Source organism: Zophobas morio, unplaced genomic scaffold (genome assembly GCF_036711695.1).
Source record: "Zophobas morio isolate AGI-343-1 ecotype UQ-CSIRO unplaced genomic scaffold, CSIRO_AGI_Zmor_V1 ptg000029l, whole genome shotgun sequence".
In the NCBI taxonomy this organism is placed as follows: domain Eukaryota; kingdom Metazoa; phylum Arthropoda; class Insecta; order Coleoptera; family Tenebrionidae; genus Zophobas; species Zophobas morio.
Genome location: NW_026972134.1, coordinates 6,058,721 through 6,080,555, shown reverse-complemented (window position 1 = coordinate 6,080,555; position 21,835 = coordinate 6,058,721). Strand labels below are relative to the sequence as shown.

The following is a 21,835-nucleotide window of genomic DNA, read 5'->3' as shown; positions in this document are numbered from 1 at the left end:
ATAAAAAACTCGAAAGGCGCAGTTGTCGGTAAATGCAAAACTCAGTCCTGCCCTGTGCTTTTACCAGAAAAGGCCTTTTCAGGTAGGTATCGGTGAGCGGGTTTAAGACATCCGGTTGTGACGGCCTATTGAATTATAATGGGAGTCAAATTGGTGTGAAGTCATAAACGCCAAATATGTTTGAGGATAGTATACCACTTATATTTTCTCACATTACAGTTTCAAATAATCTTTTAAATTGTATGAATTATTTGAACACCAACAATTTAAAAAGACGTAATGCAGAAAAACAATGATTTTAAAAGTCACACTAATTAGTGTCATTTGTCTTTCCTGTGCGGATTTTATTTATTACCGTACAACAACTTTACGTATTACTGCCCATTCACAATGGACATAAGACATAAGAACGAGTGCATAACATAATTTACGTTTTTGGTTTGTGTCTGGCTTATGCTTATCTACGTTCACAGTGGACAGAGTGAACTCTGTAAGAATTGTTAAACTGCGCAAACGCAGAACGGAATAACTCCCGGCTAAACATAGAAACGGCTAACCTCAAACTGAGTCAATCAAAATATCTAACCTACAATTTCATACGATATTCGAACTTGACAACTCGCAGTACAGAACAGACTCGCAGTGTGAAGCTTTGATTATAATTTATATAATATAATCAAAGGTGTGAAGTGCCAAGTGCCAACTGTCAAAGGGAATTCAATAGCAGCATTCAAAAGTCCCTAGATTTTAACATAATTTTGACATAATTCGTGCACAAAGTTGAACTTATTTCAACTTTGTGTACGCACATAAGGATTACATAAAACGTTCATAAGCATAAGAATTACGTTCGTCCACTGTGAACAGGGGTACACGTTTTCCATCGTTTCAACTTTATGTATTTATGTAAGCTTTATGTACTTGTTATGCCTTATGTCCATTGTGAATGGGCAGTTACATTGCATCGCTTATTACATAAACCCAATACTGTTCAAAATGAAATATGTTTTGTGAAACTCGGCTCGTAGTACCAATGTTTTTTGTAATCCAGTTGATACGACCATGATTGTATGGTTTTGATGAGTACCGAATTGTACTTTGATATTGCTCGAAGGACCTTTGTTTTGTTGTGTGCGAAATAATAGACAGCGTTCGGTTTCGATGTTTAAATACAGGACGGTTACAGAAGTACTGAATTTACATTTGTATTTACAATATCAGGTAAAGATACCCAAAAGGGTCAGTGGCCGCTTCCGTAAATGGAACAAAATACATATTCACATTATAAAAAAATACAAAGTTAATGAAATTCGCCATTAGTTAGTATAATTGCCTAGATAAATACACCCCTACGAAATATTTTAACAATAATAAATTTAGTACATATTTACCTGAATTTTCGCAAAAGCCGTTGTTAGGCATTCCCTGAAGTCATTGTAGTTATCAGTTACTAATGTCATCTTCTTTGGGTTTTCAGATAAAAATAAAAAATAAGCCAATCGAAAATGTAAAGGAAAATTCTGAAAGTATTGTGGCATTAGAGGAACAAAATTTTGTATAAATGGACGGAACAGCATTACGAACCTATTATTTGTGATTTGTCAGTGTAAAGTTACATATTTAGTTAGACAAACATTGTAGTGATTAGTCTTTACTATTTAGTCACTGTAGTATTTAGGTTAATTTAATAATTTTTAGAATAGTAAATACGTAAGTGGTAGACAGATATATTCAGGAATATGATTCATTCCAAGAAAATTCTCAGCATTTTTGGTAACCGCAAAAGTAAAAAACAACTAATTACTTTCATCATCTTGATATTTTTCAAGAGTTATAGTTTTCGCTGAAAATGGGGTCTCGTTTTAGGCATTTTATTTTTTATTAAAAAATTCATACGTTTTTTTTGAAAATGCAACATAATGACTTAAACATTTTTATGTCACGAGCATGTATATGTATCGCACAGCTCTTAAAATTTTTTTCTGAAAAATTTCAGTTTCACAGATCCGGCCCTGTGCACTTTCACAATGGGTAATGATTAAGGGTGCTGTAAACTACCCACAAACTTAAACACGGAACTGGTTCATAAAATTCATATATTTTTAACACAACTTTATTAAAAAATCAGAACGTTTTGGTGGTGAACCAAAATTCAAAGTATTAAAAAAAGGCAACAGAAGCCTGAGAAAATACCATACAGCGCCGACGTTTTTGTTATAAATTAATAGTAAGCATACATAGACAACGCCGTCATGTATTTTATTTTAAATTTTAAATTAGAAATAGACGTTAATTTTGTCGAAGGCATTGTGTCAACAGAAAGATGTAAAAGTATTTCAAAAGAATATTGTTTATACATAACATAGTATTATTAATAAGTGAGCTACTATTCTGCATTTAAGTTGATGCTTATGCAATTTTTTGTGTGGCGAAATATGTATTATTGTATACTTAAATTCTGAGTATTAAAAAATTCAGTTCTAAAATATATTAAGCTTTTTTAAAAAAACAGGAAAAGTTATCTAATTCTACAGTATTTCAAATAATTAGAAAGTACTTGAAGCATTTTCAGTACTTCAAGTATTTGTAAGTACTTGAAGTATACCTCCAGTACTTCAAGTACTCGTAAGTTCTTGAAGTAATGTACTTGGCTTGTACTTCAAGTACATCTGAAAAGTACTTGATACTTGAAATACTCTTGCTGAAAGTAAGTACTTGGTACTTTACTTGAACACTATTTCAAGTAGTACTTTGTACTTGGTACTTCAAGTACTTTTTTTGAGTACTTTGAACAGCTCTGCTGGACACCTATAAATAATAATAGGAAATTTTGTAAATTTATGTATTTCAAGACTTTTGATTATATCCTAGAAGGCATGATGATCATGATGATTATTATCTAGACAGAATATGTTTCTTTTGTCATTTCGTCAAAAGCTTCTGTGTGGTGTAATATGTAGTTATAATTTGCTAGGTGAAATAAAGATTGTTGTTCCTAATTTAACCCGCAGAAACTTTAACATTTTTTATTTTGTAATTCCTCGAACGTACTGTTACGTTGAGCCTTGATTAAAATCGGCGTGGGTTAATTACACAACGATTATGTACAAAATACAAAACTTGTCTGGGTTTTCTCGACACTCGCTGGACTTGTTGACTGAATGATAATAATAATCGTTCTCAACGGTGGGTTCTATTTAAACCTATACGTTCCTCCCGATGGATCGAGATCGCCGCTCGAGATTTTTCTGAGCCCCGAAATCGGGACTTTTGGTAACCCGCTCCAGAGTTGTCTTTATGGAACGCCGCTCGGCCATCTTGACCGATGATGACTCACCCAACATCGCCGCAACTACCAGAAAGCTCCCGGCAACGTAGGGGTTTATTGCGTAACAGCATCATCATTTTAACTCTACTCTAATTAAGTGCTTTAGATTGTATAATAATATATATTTCATGATAAGTTTCAAACAAAGGCCATGCGCAAAAAACTAATGTCAATTAAGGATTAAAAGCAGGGATTTTTAATTTTTATTTTGTTGGTTTTTAGTATTTAGTAAATTTATCATTAACAAATCTTCTTTCCTGGCCATCAAATCTTTCTAGAACGTTCCATTTTTGAAAAAAGCAACTAGAACATTTGAGGTCGTTTTATAACATGGATAAGGTAACCAGGATTTTCATTGTTAATCAAGTACCACCTGCCGTTAACAGGAAAATAGAAAATTCCGGAAGTATGTATAGTTTCGCAATTCTCTAAAAAGGACCAAACATAAATTACCTCACACAATTTTCACACTTTCTACGTACCTTTCTTGAAAATTTCCTTCAACTTGTCGACGTGAATGAATATGTCGTATCTATGCGTTCCTTTCGGTAAAATCCTGAAAAAGCTCTCAAACACGAAAATCATATGGAACCATGACAGCCAGGTTTTGTTAGGAGTTGTCATTAAAATAGAACCCCCTGGTTTAACGCACTCTACGCAATGCTTGACAAAGTCCTCCTTTTCAGTAACGTGTTCAATAACTTCAGAACTCACGACAACATCGTACTTTTCCTTATTCGCAGCGGCATGATCTTGGATAGTTGTGTTGACGTAGCGCAGGTTTGGTAAATTTTCGGCATGCAATTTTGCGATCTCGATGACATCTTCGCCCGCATCTAGACCAGTAACGTTGCACCCAAGGCGACTTGGACCTTCGCTTAAAATTCCACCTGAAATTTGGTTTTGTAATTAGCGTGAAACAATGAACTAGAACCTACCGCCACAACCTACATCTAGAGTGGAAAGACCTGCGAGAGGAGCAGATGGATTTGCATGAGGCTGAATGACACCAGAATCGACCAGTTGATTGTGAATCCAGGGTATTCTACATTTATTTAGTGCATGAAGAGGCGCACACTTGCCCGACAAATTCCACCAATCATTGGCCATATCGGCAAAATTTTTTATTTCTTGAGGGTCGACTGTTTTTACTTTCGACATGAAGCGTCTAGTAATTGAATAATAAAAAATGTTTTTATGTTATGTACTCGGCCTCATGCATTTGGCATGAAACTAAAATCATACTTGATTTTAAACTGCAGAGAAACCCATTGCAGCAATAACAATACCTTACCTACAAAGTCCTAATCACAAATTGATATTCATGGCTCAAAACGGTACGAAAACTTTGGAAGAAATATCAGACTGCAAATAGAAACAAAGTTCGTAAAATATGTATCTATGTTATTAGGACGTCAGACTTTTCTATACTAACTACTTTAGACACATTAATAATAATTTTATTTCTTATATGAAATCTCACACAGTTAATCAGACAGATAACAGATAAAACAAAATGATGAAATATATTTTCGTGAGGTGTGTAATGAATTTATAATATATATTAAATTTATATAATTTATATAAATTTAATGTCATTTAAATAACACCCAATGTAAAATATATGATATAAATAGTTATTTATGTATCAAGGGCGTAAGAAAGGCGTTTTTGGCCCGCGGCGTGGAGGTTAGAGCAAGAGGACCGAAAGCCCGAGTGCTCTAACACGACAAGGGCCAAAGACGCGGCTTACGCCAGAGCTGCATACAAAACTTTATGTACGATCGACATTTTTTTGTTTGAAACACAAAATAATTAAAAGAAACCTTCCCTTCTACTGAAATCAATTTATCATTGAGGTAACAAATCCTCGTAACTAAAGCAACACCTAGCAACAAAAAAAACTTTGAAAACGCGTTCACGTTTTGTGTTTTGCTTTTAAAAGTGCGGAAGTGACCAAATAAGAGTATGGATGAAGACGATTGTGCCGCCGATTGTGTCACATCAATAGAAGAGCAAGCGAAGAAAATTACTTTGAATCTTTTACCGGCGAAATCTAGAGCATTATATAAAAAGACCTACAATGAGTTTGTAAATATCTCAGACTCGATCGGATATATTAAAGAAAGTTAACATAATTGATGAGAAAATTGCGGTAACAAAAGTCAAACCTGTCTCTAGTGGAAAGTTACTTATTTCTTGTAATGATGAAGCAGGAGGGAAGAAGTTTAAAGAAATAGCGTCTGTTAATCTTTCAGAGACTTATAATATTAAAGAGGTAAATCCTTTCCATCCCAAGATTAGAATAGTAGGTTTTTCCAATGATGTTTCTGAGAACTGGTTATTGTCTTACATGAAAAAACAGAATCCAGATCTAATCCAGCAGTCTTCTTTTTGTAAGTTGATTCGTCTCTGGCCAACGCGGTCCAACAAAAACGTTTTTCAGGCTGATGTTGAAGTAGATATTGTTACTTACAATCTTTTCTTAAAATCTGGTCATTTTTTAATTGGACTTAATCCATGTTCTGTATATGACGCTATTGGTATACCATGTTGCTACAATTGCAATGGCTTCTTTCATAGTAGTAAGCAGTGTAAAAACGAACTGAGCTGCCCCTTATGCGCTGGAAAACATAAAGTTAAAGACTGCCCTTTTTCGGATGTTGATTCAGAGACAGAGAACAAGAAATGCTGCATTAATTGTAAAACTATACGTAATCGGCCGGAGAATCTAAATTTAAATCATGCAGCATGGGAATATAATTTGTGTGAATCATATAAAGCGGCTCTGAACAGTTTCAAAAAGAATTTATTTACTCATTCAGTTTCATTAGCTAGGTTGTTCTTGGATTCAGAGTCTTCCGACATCTCTTTAGGCAGTCATAACTACTCTCAACATAGTGCGTCTGATACTTTGCGACTTTATTATCAAAATATTCGAAGTGTGAATAATAAATTAGCTGATATATGTATTATTGTATTGAACTGTGAACGAGTGTAGACGTGCTTGTTGTTGCTCCGAAAATAGTTCATTAAATCGAATTATTTGATTCAATAATTATGGGTCCAAAGCCCAAGAAGGTGTCCGACACCAGTGCTGAATTACAAAGTGCAATAAATGAAAGTCTCTCAAATTTTTTTAAAGATAAAAATATCGAGTGCGCATGCAACGATCAAATATCTATATTGCTTGACGAGCTCGTAAACTGCAAAACCTTAATAATATCGCAAAATACACTAATAAATAAATTACAAAGTGACATATACGACTTAAAAATTAATGTATTAAAAATGTCGATGAATACGCAGAGACCTTCATAGACTTTAAACACCACAGGACTTGAAAAACGCTTATCAAATATTGGTGTAAGAAATAATGATGATACCAGAACTTTCACTGTACCAACTAACGTTATTTACAACCAACCATCCGATGAAAATATCTTCCAAAAATCGCATTTAAATCAGAACGAAACATTGTTATCACAGCAGAATATCACAAATAGTCCTCCTGCAAAACATGCATCACGGAATTTGGACAGAGTTCAGCCTCGCAGATTTTTTTTAGATGAAATTGATTCAGATTCAGATGAAGAAGAGAAGCACGGGAAAAAAATAAATGCAAAAGCATTAGTTCATTCATCATCAACCGCTGCGCAAAATACATACAGATCTACAGACGTTTTAGATACCATAGTCACTGAATCAGCAGAACCAACTTTAAATGACGGACAAAGTAATGAGAACAACATACATTCTCAAACTAAAAATGATAACTTAGATGGATTCGAAAAAGTCGTTAACAAAAGAAAACTCAAAACAAAAAACAGTTACCGTAATAATCAAAACTTTGTAATTGGAACAAACCAGGCAAATGAAACACACGCTTTCAAACTTGCACCAAAAAAAGCATTTTTATACATATCTAGACTTCGTCCAGAAACCACGATAGAACAAATAACCGATTTTCCAAAAAAAGACTTTCCGGAAATTCAATGTCAAGTTCTCCAATCGAAATATCCAGAACATTACTCTTCTTTTAAAGTTACTGTTAACTTGGTTAACAAAGAAAAAGCTATGGATGCGAGCAGATGGCCACAGGGTACCTTTATCTCTCGTTTTTTTCAGAAGAAACCCAAACAAGATCAAGTAAAATAACGGCATCGGCTTCTGCTACAATGCATGTAAAAATATTATTTATAAATATACAGTGCCTACGAAACAAAGTTAACCTGTTAGACGCTTCTCTAGTAAAATCTAGAGTTAGTGTCTTATGTATTAGTGAACACTGGCTCAGTGCTTGTGAAGCTGAAAGTGTTATTTTTGGAGCTTTCAAACTCGCTGATTACTATGCAAGAGAAAACCATATTCACGGTGATGTAATGCAACTCGTTGATTCCGATGTTCTGATTACTAGGCTTCCCCACATAAAAAGGTTGTCAGTGGAAATACATTGCGAAATGGCTGGTATTTTGATATCCAGTTTTAACTTAATAGTAGTAAGTTTATACAGATCTTCTCTAGGAAACATACAAATTTTCTTTGACACAGTTGTGAGACTGCTTAATGTTCTTGATTTCAACAAAAAATGTGTGATGATTGGAGGAGATTTTAATCTTCATTTTAATGTAGATGACCCTAATGCTAAGTATTTTTGTGAATTACTTCTAAGTTATGGCTATCGCCAACTCGTATATTTTCCAACCCGCAAGGATGCTTGCTTAGACAATGTATTTATCAATAATATGGGTAATGAAATCGAGGTGTCACCATTTGATCCTAATTTGTCTGATCATAGTGGTGTTTTAGTAGATTTATCCGTAAGTAATAATGACAAGAATTGTAGCCCAGTGAGTAAAATATGTAGACCTATAACACGAATAGGAAGATTCATGTTTTTCAACATGCTAAGTTCAATTAACTGGGATTTCATTGATTGTGATGTAGTTATCAACGATAAGTTTACTATGTTTGTAAATATTTTAAGTTATTATTACAATATTGCTTTCCCTAAAAAGAAAATTATTTTTAGTAGTAAGTCCAAAATTATTAATAACAACTTGTTCACTTCGGAACTTAAAACTTTAAGAAATACCTTGGGTCTATTATCTGATACCTGCAAAATGCATAAATCTAGTGAATTAAAAAATGAACTCTTACATTGTAAGAAGAAATATAACAAGGCAATTAGGAACGCTAAAATCGAATATAACGAGAAATACTTAATACAAAATAAAAATAATCCTAGGGCATCTATGGCAGCTCATTAATAGTGATAAACATGCAAAAGTTGTAAATGAATGTAAAGTAACGTCAAAGGACTTAAACTGTTATTTTGCGACAATCCCCAGGTCGATAGTATCTGCTCTCCCTAAACCTAATTTCGACCCAATATTTATTATAATAAATCGTTGCAAAATAATACATTCTTCTTTCAATTTCAAACAGTGTCTCAAGTTGAGGTGCGTGAGTTCATCGAGAGCTTAAATAATAGTAACTCAAAGGATATCTATGGATTTAATGTGAAACTTATTAAAGATACAAAAAACATCATAATCGGTCCGCTGACAAAACTTATAAATCAGTGTATTAAAAGCAGTATATTTCCAGACGCATTAAAAACAGCAAAAATTATACCAATTTTTAAAAAAGGGGATGTAAATGACCCCAATAACTATAGGCCTATCTCTTTGCTTCCTATTATTTCAAAGATATTTGAAAAAATCTTATTAAAGCAAATACAAGAGTATTTAGAAAAATATAACTTATTAAATCCAAACCAGTATGGCTTCCGCAAAGGACGATCAATTTCTAAAGCTCTTATTAATCTCATTGAAAAAATGAATCAGTGCTTTGAGAATAAAGAAATATATACCGCCGCTTTTATAGACCTAAGTAAAGCATTTGATTGTGTGCCGCACGACATTCTAATGCGTAAACTTTATTTTTATAATTTTCATCCAAGTAGTGTCAAACTTATCATGTCATATTTAACAAATCGTACCCAGAGAACACGTTTTAATGGAATACTTTCAGAGGCTTCCAACATTGCATATGGAGTTCCGCAAGATTCAATTCTTGGGCCGATTTTATTCCTTTTGTTTACGAATGATCTCCCTTCTTATTTACAGGATGGAGAGGTCACACTTTATGCAGATGATACCTCTATAGGCAATGCAGGAATAACAACTGAACAAGCTAGAGCAAAAAATAAATTTCTTGTAAACCAATCAGTAGACTGGTTCACTGCGAACCGATTATCGTTAAATAAAAAAAAAAACAGTCACGATGTTGTTTAGTTTAAAAAAGGGTGTTAATGATACACTTACATTTACAAAATATCTTGGTGTTTTAATAGACTCAGAACTTACATGGAAAAAACATGGGGATTACATAGCAAATAAAATATCAAAAAACATTTTTCTTTTGCGTAATTTGGCTAATAAGATTTCTTCAAAATATCTTCGGATAGCATACCACTCTTTAGTAAATTGTCATCTCAATTATGGCATATTAATTTGGGGACACTCCTCAACCTTAAATAAATTATTTAAACTCCAAAGGAGAGCACTAAGAATTGTTGCAGGTGTTTCATACTGTGAAGATTGTAGATCATTTTTCATAAGCTTAAATGTTCTTACTTTACCATGTCTATACATATATCGCTGTCTTGAATATTTGGTAAATAATGCTCAGGATTACCGGAAATTAAGCACATATCACAATTACAAAACTAGAAGTGAAGACTTAAGTTATAACTTGCTGAAGCTCACCAAATGTAAGAATGGAACCTCATATTTTTGTATTAAGTTTTATAATGCATTGCCAAAAACATTTAATTCTCTTGAAACGAAAATGCTTTTAATAAATATTAAAAAGTATTTACTTCACAAGGCCTTTTACTCTGTTGATGAGTACTTACCAGTGGCGGCTCGTCAGGGGAGGCAGGGGAGGCAGTGCCTCCCCTGGAAAAATTTTAAAAAAGCGCAATTTAAGTTGTAATTTTAAATAGGGGAATTTGTTGATCAAAATTTGGATTTGTAGTAATTTGACAGTTGACACTATTCGATGGTTTGGTTTATGTTGTTGACAACTATTATGTTATTACAATTTGTTAGTAGTTCTTGTTAATTAAAAAAACCGTTTAAACTTGACGTTATTCGCAACCTCACGCTGAATCATAATCACAAGATTCTCTCTGATCTGGAGCCGTAAATAAAAATGTTTCCACTGGTAAGTATTTCAGACTTGGGCTTGTGTCATTCTGCCGCTTTAAAAACGCTGTTAATTTATAAAATTTCGAATGATTTATGTTATGTTTGATGCCAAGAGTACTTTTCAGAACTGAATATATTGTCCACATTGTGGAGGCTTTCATAATTTCCGACTTAATTTGGAAATAAACCAAGAGCGTCGTTTCAGAAAATTCGCGTATTTTATTTTCTTCGCGCCACTTGACGAATTTTTGATATTCGGCTTCATATGGATCTGCGGATTTTGCAGGCAACAAATTTGCAGTTGCTTTATCTGCAATTTTCTGAATACGTGCACGATTTTCCATTTCAACTTTGAAATTCAAAATCTAGCCCGGACAAATTGACAGATTGGTATTTGACGTATTTGGTAATAAATTCAATACCAACATAATTTCGGTTCAGTAATATTTATTCTTTTAGCGATTGAAAAATGTTATTTTTTCAAAAATGCAGCGCAAAAAATATTGTATGATACTCGTGTGAAAACTCCATTGCATTACTCACTTACATACAGCGCTCGACTGCGTCTCGCGCCGTATTCCCGTTCGTAATGCAATGGACCGTTTTCAACACTTGTAACATAAATAACTATTAAGTTAACTTGAAAACAGTAGGACAATGAAAATGTCAGTCTTGCAATGCTGATAGCAACATAAGAATCTATAATCTCCAGAATTTCTTATAAAGTTTAAATATTTAAGCACGGTTTCCTTACGATGAACAATTGTATGTCAAAGATTTAGAACCTCTCATTCAGATTTGAGCAAAACTTTATTAATTAATTGATTAATACACTTATTTAAATCAGCCCTAGATCATATGAATGAATACTTAATGCTAATAAAGCAAATTCTGTAGTCTTTACACTTTCTCGTTGGTTTGTGTGAAGCAATTAAATGTTTTTTATTCGAGAAGTGTACCCATATAGAGATATGTTACTGACTCAGAGCTATTTGTATTGTTTTCATAAAAACGAATAAACAATCTGTCTTTTAACAAAAGTAATTGCCAACATGTTAATTAATACCTGCTGATTTTGAAACGAAATTGTTGCCTCACCTAACGAAAAGACCACGAGCCGCTACTGGTACTTACTTCATAAATTTGAACGCGTTTATTAAAGTTGCTTTATTATATTTTACATTAAGTGCTGGGGATTTATAATAATTAATACAATCATTGTTATATAGATTTAATTAGTATAGTATCATCTTACTTGTATTATTATCTAAATTTATTAATTATCTATGCTTTTGGACGTGTGTAAATACATTTGTAGAATGACACCAATAAACTCTATCTATCTATCTATCTATCTATAAACTGGAAGCTTTATTATCACTTAACCATAACGATTACGAAGAATATTTATGTCTCTTTAAAGATAAGTCTAAATATTTTACGTAAAAAATAATGATTTGCAACTTATTGCGTTAGACAGATTTTTTTAAGAACTGTTCTCTTATCAGTAAATGCCAAAATCAGTCTTATACATGTGAACTCTATGACTATGACGCAGTATGACATCTTAATCCTCACGGAGACCTGGCTAAAAAATGATGTGTCTAATAATGAATTATTTGAACCGAATATTTTTAATGTCTATCGTAAGGATCGTGATCTTGCGGCAACTGACACTAGTCGAGGTGGTGGAGTACTGATTGCTGCTAAAAAGCATCTTCTAACTGAAACTATTGATCCTTACTCGCTTAATTTTGGCTTTGATGAGATCAGGCATATTGACATTTTAATTGCTAGAGTTAGACTAGTGTATAAATCGGTATTTGTAATTGTCTTGTATATATACCTCCTTCTGCCGTAGTTGATGATTATGCTCGTCTTTTTGAATGTCTATCTTCCATTAACCAATTATTCAGCGCTAACTTAATTGTTATAGGTGATACAAATATCTCCCAGTTCTATAGTTTCTCCAAGATGGGAGGTCCATCAAATAACGCTATCAATGCTTGCATTAACTTTGCGGAATTTTTTAATCTTACGCAATGGAATGGTGTCCTAAATCGTGATAATCGTCTCCTTGACCTTGTGTTTTCTAATTTTCATTGTTTTGTTTCTAAGCCTGTTGAACTTTTAAGCACTGAGGATTCATATCATCCAGCGTTGTGTATCGATTTGTCCTCCTTAAAAACTAGTAAAGGTGGCAACCCTTCCGGGATTTGTGGTGGATCCCGTAATTTCAGGAAAGCTGATCTTTCCTCATTGTATGAGTCTATGTTGAATACTGACTTCTCTTTTCTTGGCGCGTGTGTTGATGTCAACAAGGTTGTTGATAACTAAAATTAGAACCCTTATTTTCTTCATTTGTACCTATTAAGAGAAAACCTTCAAGAGGTTATCCTCCTTGGTATAATGAACAAATTATTTCTAACTTAAAAATGAAGGAGAAAGCGTGGCAAAAATATAAACGAAATAAAACAACGGAATCCTATAAAATGCTTTAAAAAGCATACGCGCTACTGTAAAATTCTTGATTCGGACTTCCTACAAAGAATATTTCCAAAATATCACTTTTGATATTAAGAGAGATCCAAAAAAGTTTTGAACGTTTATTAAAAATAAATCGAATCATGCATGTATTCCAGCTAATATGTTTTACAATGATAACAAACTTTCCAACCCTCAACACATTGCTGATGCGTTTGCGCATTTTTTTGCCAGGTCTTTTCATCCTGTTAGTAGCACCTCAACGAATACGTCCATTGATAGTGATCTTGTGATTGCGTTAAATCAAAATATATTAGATGTTAGAAAAATTAACGAGTCTGAAGTGCTTACAGCGAGCAAGAAACTAAAACCGACGTTAACCGCTGGGCCCGATGAGATTCCGTCATTCTTTGTGAAAGACTGTGCCAAAATTTTAGCTCCTCCACTAACAGTTATATTCAATTTGATTTTGAGTAATTCAAAATTTCCTGACAAATGGAAGTTATCTAGGATTTTGCCTATTCATAAAAAAGGAAGCACTGCGGAAATCAGTGAATATAGGCCAATTGCTTTGATCAACAACTTTGCTAAAGTGTTTGAATTTGTAATGCATGCTCGCATCATTTTCCATGTTTCGCAGAACTTGTCACCGATGCAGCATGGTTTCATTAAAGGAAGGTCGACTGTCACAAATTTGATGATTAAGACGCAATATATCTCAGAAATGTTTGACAAACATCTTCAAGTTGATTGCATTTATTTGGATTTTAGCAAGGCTTTTGATCGCATTGATCATCGTATTCTACTACATAAACTGGAGAGTTTTGGATTTTCCGACGGTTTGCTTAGTGTCTTTAAATCTTATCTAAGCAATAGATATCAGTATGTATTTTGTAACAGTTGCTCCTCACGTCAGTTTCCACAGACATCTAGTGTACCGCAGGGCTCGGTCTTGGGACCATTGTTGTTTATAATGTATATCAATGACATTATAGATGTTTTGGACATTCCTTCCTTGCTTTATGCAGATGATTTGAAAATCTTTTTTCGCGTACAGTCATCTTTGGATTGTATTCGTCTGCAAGACAGCTTGAATCGTGTGTTGCTATGGTCGAAAAAAACAATTTGCTGTTAAACGCCGATAAATGCATCGTCAAGTCATATTCGATTAAACTTTCAAATGTTGTATACAACTACGCCTTGGATCAAAGAGTCCTGCAACGCATTGATTATGTATGTGACTTGGGTGTCACATATGATGCTGAATTAAGTTTCCACAAGCACTATGAGGTTATCTCGATATCGGCGCATAAATCATTAGGGTTTGTTGTTCGCAACGCGGCGGAATTTAAAGACCTTCTCTTTTTTTATCATACGTCAGATCCGTCTTGGAGTATGCGTCGGTGGTATGGAGCCCTTTTTATCAAACCTACATTTCTCTGTTGGAAAAAACGCAGCGTCGATTCTTAAAATTCTTGTCTTATATCTGGGATGGTGTTTACCCTACAAGAGGAATTCCAAATGATATACTGTTACGTAGATTTGGCTATCAGAGTTTGGTCTGCAGGCGAAAAGCATCTTCTATCTTAATGTTACATAATATTTTAAATTATCATATCAAATGTGAAGATCTTCTTAAGATCCTAAAGCTACGTGTGCTAAAACCAGGTTTAAGATCATATTCTTTGTTGCATATGCCTGTCCCAAGAACAAACATATTGAAATCGTCTCCGGTTTATCAAATGCTTCAAAACTATAGAGAGGTGGAATCGAAAATTGATATATTTAGTACGTCGCCAGCAAAAATTAAGCAGTTTTTCAGTGTCTAACTCTATATTAATACAGTAGTTTTTGCCTTAATTTTCTAGTTTTTATTCCTCAGTAATTGGGCTCTCAGCCTGTTGAGGGATTACTAATAATAATAATAATAATAATCCAAAATCGTGGATTGAAAGATTCTCATTACCAAGACAGAATGGAGGAAGGGGTTTCCAGAACCTAGAAAACTTATATCAGAGACAAATCTCAGATTTGAAGAAGTATTTCTTGAAACGAGCGGAAAGAAATGAAATGTTTCGCACCATCACAAGAGAAGATTTGAACCACACACCCTTAAATCTGTCGAACACCGAAGAAATCCACACACCCCACACAATAGACAAAATAATAAATGGGCTAAAACAAAAACAACTACATGGAAAATTCTACAAAGACTTAGAAGAAACTCACGTCAATAAGAAGATGTCATTGATTTGGTTAAAAAAATCAAAATTGTATGCCGAAACAGAAGGATTTGTGTTTGCTATTCAAGACCAAGTAATCAATACCAAGAATTACAGAAAATACATCATCAAAGATCCGAACATAAGAAACGACTGCTGTCGCCTCTGCAAAGCAAAACCTGAAACGATCCAGCACATAATCTCTTCCTGTAGCATCCTAGCACAAACTGACTACAAAGCTAGACACGACAACGCCGCCAAAATCATCCACAAAGAATTAGCAACACTTATGAACTTAATCGAAGATACGACACCCTATTACACTTACATTCCATCTCCGTTCCTTGAAAATAACAAATACAAATTATACTGGGATCGCACAATACTTACAGACTTAAACATTACAGCTAACAGACCAGACATCATACTTATCAAAAAACACACGAACGAAGCCATTCTCATTGACATTGCTATTCCTAACACAAACAACATTATTCAAACATACGACACCAAGATTTCAAAATATCTACAATTATTACCGATAGAAATGAAATCCATGTTGAATCTTAAAAAAATTTCAATTCTACCCCTAGTTATCTCTAACGTAGGTGTAGTTCCAAATAGCTTAGTTGAGAATTTAAAGTCTTTGCATTTGAATGATTCAATAATTGTCAAAATTCAAAAAGCTGTTTTGTTAGGAACATGTCATATTGTTCGTAAGTTTCTTGAACAGTCTGATCATGTCAGTCAGATTAGATTAGCACCAGTAGGTCAGAGTAGTGTAGGTCACTTTTCATGTGATGCGCGGATAAATGGTCGGTAGTTACGCTAGACTTTTGGGGATGGGGTGAGATTAGAGAATAATAGCAGACTAATTTGTATGCTGTAATTCTGGAATCTCGAAAGTTGTTCTGTTAATCTAATCAATGCATATCATTACTTGGTCTTAGTACCCGTAATAATAGAAGTCTTGCCTGAATGCCGGTCATTTCCGGGTCAGTAGTGGGTCTTAATAATAGTAAAGTGGTGTAAAGACAATAATGTTCAAACTGCAACTGAAGATAGTATGCTAGTATATTTTGACGAACTGTGCAAAGTGTATAAACCGTCATCGCTCTGGTCAAAGTACTCAATGATCCGAGCCAATTTGGTAGCAAAAGAAAACATTGATATAAGTCAATTCAAAAAATTATTTGCCTTTCTGAAGCGACAGAGTGAAGGATATAAACCTAAGAAATGCAAAATACTTACCAGGGAAGAAATTATTAAATTCTTTGTGGAAGCTCCGGACGAAAATTTTTTGATGATAAAAATGAGCAAAAAGTCAAATTTTTGAGATTTATTGTATTTTTACAATTGCAGGTAGCTGTAATTTTTGGTATTGCTGGGGCATGCCAGAGGGAAGAATTATGTCAAATGACCCTTGATGATATTGACGATGTAGGATCCGCCCTAATTGTGAAAGTTAGAAACACGAAGAACAAAATTGATAGAATATTTACTGTTCTGAATAATGCAGAAATAACAGTGAATTTTCTACAATTGTTTAGAAAATACCTGTCTCTGAGGCCGTCACATACGAAACACCGTCGACTCTTCGTTTTTTATAAAAGTGGGAAATGTACGTCCCAAGTTGTTGGCAAAAATATTCTGGGCCAGATTCCCAAAAAAGTAGCAACATTTTTGAAATTACCAGATACGTGCATCTACACCGGACACTGTCTTCGTCGATCGTCCGCCACCCTTTTGGCTAATGAAGGTGCAGACTTGATAAATATAAAACGCCATGGAGGATGGAAGTCGTCAGTGGTAGCCGAGTCTTACATTGAAGATTCTTTAAACAATAAAATGAAAATAGCGAAACAGGTGTTGATACGCGGAGATGCTGTCGTCCCTTCAACCAGTAAAGGGTCTTCCAGCAATGAATTTGTCAACAGCATTCCTTGTGGCGTCAATATTAACAACTGCAACGAATGTAAAATAGATATAACTGTCCATGTTAATAAATAAATAACAAATTCTCATTTCGATTTTTTTTATAAATGAAAATTTTGTCAGCGGGCAATAATCGACTCATTATCGCCCGAGGGCCGAAAAGACTAAGTTTACGCCCGCGAATTAGGTCCAAAATTAATTTATTATTGGTCGATCGTACATAAAACTATTTTATTTTACGCGGAGAAAAATATTCAAGGGACTGAAGGTCGAATCGAAAAACACTCTGTAGAAACAAGACAAATTTATTCCTAAACCTTTTTTCCATATCATAGCCCAACTACTTTTATCACCAAGTTATATTCAGTTGTCTTAACAAAAATTGATTATGTACATTTATTTGTGAACGCATCTGAAAATAATCTAGATCCATCGTTTTAGAGATTAAATTAAAAAATAAATTTGGAGTAACACCATCGACATTATTGGTGGATTTTGAAAAAAAAAAAACACTTTCGAGCAACGAGTGGCCTAAAATTTTATAGATTTCGAATATATGAAACGTTTTGGTAACTTAGATAATGAAACATACCTGGTATTAATAAAAATTCCGATAAAAATTTGATACCACTGGCTCACTTCGTTAGAGCATAGAATTCAAACCACTGAGTTATTACGGTCAAATAACCTGTTCTTATTCTTAAATTTGACCAATTTAAAAAAGCAACAGGTAAAACCAGTTCTTTGCAAAACAAGACAAAACAATCTACGCTCAGAGCGAAATGCGAAGTTTTACCTATGGTGAATTATTAAAACTAAGTAATAAGTACTGGTAGTCTAGTGTAGGGTCAATTTATAAACCTTACATATATAAATACATACTTTCTATAAACTTACCTTTTATTTCTTAAAACGCCTTAAATTTCGTCTCAGTTCTTCCTTCTTTTGTGTTTAAAAAATATTAGATCATTAAAACCCGCAGATTCTTCACAATAGACTTTTTAGTACTTAACATTACTAAAGCTTTGTCGCGTATAATTTATACGTGTTTCCGCGGAAGTACCGCTTAATGTCTTTACATTTTTCTTTTGTGATCAAGATATTCACTTTCGGAAAAAGGAGGCCTTTATTTTTAAATTCTAATCGTTTCTAAAAGTTTAACTTATTTTCAGCTTTGAAATGTAGTATTTTTTTAATTACCGATGACATTTCAAGATCGTAAGTAGTGCAATGTGCGATGTATAACAGAGAACTTGTCCGTCACATAGTGCAGACTATTGAGTATTTAGTTGTTTGTTATCGTGTTGCTGAACCCAATTCGTTTACCTTCGGTAAAACGTGGTCGTTGACCACGTTGCCCTTATGGGGCTGTATTTAACTGTGTCTGCCTTAAGCAAATTTTGCTATAAGTTTATTTCGCTCCCACTCAAAAGTCAGTATTTAAATTGACCCAAAGAACTGCGATCCCGCGAATGAGAATTGTTATCTTGTTGTTGAATTTTTGTTCATGTCAAGGTACAATATACAGGCTAATGATAAAGTAATGCACAAAATTATAATAATAATAATATTCCACAAAACTGGAAGCGCTTTTATTTCCACAAAGAAGTACATAGACAGTATACTAAAACTAATCACTTTGGTGGAAAACAAAATTTAAATTTAAAATCAATCACATAGACAACTCTATTGGAAAATTATGGATGACACAAATATTACACTCTACTTTCACTAGCAAGTACCAGAAGACATAATCAGGTTTAAAAAAATTAGTAAAAACGGAACCTAAAAAATTAAAAACTAATTTGAATAAGTTGGTTATTAGACTACTTTCAATTGGTTTTTATTATGCAAATGGAATACAGAGAACGGTCAAAATAAATTTCATTTGATTCTGGTTACAATTTCGCCAATATTCGACATTACTTATATTTTTATTTTACGATTCTGCTTGGCCTTCGTCACGATTGCTATCTCAGTTGTGCATTTTCCCCAAATCCAAGTTCTCTATACTTAAAATAAATGAAAATACGTCTAAATAGAATATACAATTTTATTTTGTACAAAATCCAAGTACTACTAAACAGATCATTATTATTCTGTTTTTTAGTTTCCCCTCTTTTCCACGGCTACCTTATATCCATCTTTCGATTTTCCCACAAAATGAAACTCCACTTCAATTTCTTCGATCGATTTATACTTCCCTGGTTTTATTTTAAACCGCCTTAAAATGGTGGAGAGTATCGCTTTCATGGACATCATTCCATATTTTAGACCTAGTCAAAACAAATTATTACATATTACTATTTCTTTATATGATTATACAATCTAACCAATGCAGTTACGATGACCGTAACTAAATGGTAAATATGCAGCACGAGGTCTCTTTTCAATTTCTTCAGGCAGAAATCTATCTGGATCAAATTTTAAGGGATTGGGCCAAAATTCCGGATATTTGTGAACGTACCATACTGGAATGAGTGCCGCACTGCCTGCTGGGTATACATGAGAATCTAAAACACAATAATCATATTTTTTACGCTGTTATTAACTAATTTACTTAATTCGGTTGTTTCCTCTATATCTCTAGCTAGATAAGGCGCAGGAGGTAAAAACCTCATAGTTTCTTTTATGACGCGTTCCAAGTAATTCATCTGGTTAATATCATCTAAAGTTGCATCCTTGTCAATATCCGCAAATATACTACACTGTTCTTCATAAATTGTTTCCTAAAAACAGAGTGATATTTGGATTTTTTTTTATTTTATTCTACCTGAATTTCTGGATAGATGCTCAATACGAGCAAAACTGAAGATATCGTGAGAGCTGTCGTTTCGCTGCCAGCCATAAACATGAAAGTAGTTTCTTCTAGAACTTCTTTTGCTGTCAGTTCTTTAGTTAACAGGTGATTCAAAAAGGCCTTTTCTTTAAGATTGTCATCTATAGATAAAAAATTCTCATGAGTAAAGTAGGTGAAGGCGTGTACAATAATTTAAACTTACTATTGTTACACACTTCAGCATCTATAACACTACTGCTTTCGATGGACAAAAACTTTGTTTTCATGTGAAGATCAATTAGCTACAAAAATTGATGTTTTTTCGAAGTTTAGAAACTAATAAGAGTGTTGTTACCTGTTTAATGTGGTCGAACATGTCATTTACAATTTGCGTGACTTCCTTGTGCAAGACACTCAGTTTCCAGAAAAAGGTAAAGTGGTAAATTACATTGAAGAACCTCTCAGTAAGCAGTCGTTCATATCTGAAAATTAAATACAATATACAACTTAAAGATATTTGTAAAACCATATACAGGTTATGGGAACATAGATCATTTTTAGTAGATGCTTATTACTGATTTCAGATGTAGAAGACTTCTTAAAAATTTCGTCATCAAACTTGATGTAGTGGGTATAATCAGAGAACTTACGCTCGGGAAATAAAAAGTAAACTTAAGGTTGTTTTACTCGTTCAAGATTTTTCAAGCTGTGAGGTTTTCAATATCATGATAATTAAGTTTCTCAATTCAATTCTTAAATACGATTCAATATTTGATGTAATTTTCGCGCATACCTTAATATCATACATACGAACTTATCGTTTCCCTTCCTCAGCAGTTTTGGGTCAACGTTGGCTAAAGTTTCTAAAAATACATATTTTTGTTAAATGAATTTTCCGTTCAACTCATGTTACCGAACAATGTATCTAAAGTACATCGCCACACCATGGTCAACACGTCAACGGAACCTTTACCACAATTTTGTTCGAACCCTTCATTTAATACGTTTGCATACTTAACAAAAATACCGGTAAAGGAATTAATGATCTGCTGGTTGAAACTGGGATTGATCATTTTCCTGTGAATTTTCCAAACGCTTACTAAAATGTTAAATAAATATTACATCTTAAATTTTTTTTTTAACACCGACCCCTTGAAGTGAACAGAGAGCTGAGATTTTCTTCGTTAAAATCGTAAAGTAAAATATTTTCTTTACTTAAGAAGTTATTCAGTAGTTTGTCAATGTCGTTAGGACGTGAAGTCACAACATATAATTGATTACCAATCCACACCCTCCACACAAGTGGGCACGTTTTTACCAAATTTTCAAAAAGGGGGAAAATGTCTAAAACAGTAGTCCCAAGTTTAGAATGCAAATGGTACAAAAAATACAGTACTTACTTTTTTGCCCAGCAAACGCTACCCTTACAGTTCCCAGAAATGGTAAGGAAAATGGTCCTGGCAATATTGATGAATAATAATAAAGCCAACGTTTCTTCCAAAAGTAGACAACCACCAGTAGTAAACACAACAAAATTAATGATAACTTAAAAATCGTAGAAACACTGATGGACGAAGATTTTTTTAAATAATCCATGTTTATAACTGCAGTTGTAACTAGAGAATGAAACCTAACGAAAGATTTCGAGTATTAATTAATTTTTTGTGTCCACACAGTTCATAAGCGCTGTTGCAATCTACCAGAAGAGTGATGAAAGTGATGAAACTAAAAACAATGTACAAAAAAATATTTTAACTATTTTAGAATCCAAATGGTCATGGTAGTGTCACCATATTTTTATTCTTATGCTATGCCTTGATTACTGAAGATATTAGTAACGTTTATTGTGTTCTTTGATGTTCTTTATTTT

The 21,835-nt window shown here is 33.6% G+C and overlaps 2 protein-coding genes across 6 annotated transcripts; both read right to left on the bottom strand.

Annotated features, from left to right (window-relative positions):
* Window positions 1-3,544: 3,544 nt before the first annotated feature.
* On the bottom strand, window positions 3,545-18,119 carry LOC135137436 (ubiquinone biosynthesis O-methyltransferase-like). Of its 5 annotated transcripts, XM_064067080.1 has the most exons (6): window positions 17,779-17,831; window positions 16,809-17,215; window positions 4,623-4,693; window positions 4,267-4,561; window positions 3,811-4,218; window positions 3,545-3,756 (listed from the first exon to the last, which is right to left on the bottom strand). In XM_064067080.1, exons 4-6 carry the CDS (start codon window positions 4,487-4,489, stop codon window positions 3,632-3,634), a joined length of 756 nt encoding a protein of 251 aa, XP_063923150.1. In that variant the 5' UTR covers window positions 4,490-4,561; window positions 4,623-4,693; window positions 16,809-17,215; window positions 17,779-17,831; the 3' UTR covers window positions 3,545-3,631. The 5 variants fall into 5 exon arrangements, with proteins under 5 accessions (XP_063923150.1, XP_063923151.1, XP_063923148.1 ...); XM_064067081.1 differs by lacking the exon at window positions 16,809-17,215 and having other exon boundaries at window positions 4,267-4,496; window positions 17,779-17,840; XM_064067078.1 differs by having other exon boundaries at window positions 4,267-4,693; window positions 16,945-17,215.
* A 1,173-nt stretch (window positions 18,120-19,292) lies between these two features.
* On the bottom strand, window positions 19,293-21,561 carry LOC135137331 (cytochrome P450 4C1-like). Its single transcript, XM_064066953.1, has 10 exons — window positions 21,366-21,561; window positions 21,115-21,309; window positions 20,879-21,064; window positions 20,759-20,828; window positions 20,321-20,447; window positions 20,189-20,267; window positions 19,960-20,126; window positions 19,747-19,915; window positions 19,520-19,699; window positions 19,293-19,462 (listed from the first exon to the last, which is right to left on the bottom strand). The coding sequence occupies exons 1-10, from the start codon at window positions 21,559-21,561 to the stop codon at window positions 19,293-19,295; spliced, it is 1,539 nt and encodes a 512-aa protein (XP_063923023.1).
* Between the last annotated feature and the right edge of the window lie 274 nt (window positions 21,562-21,835).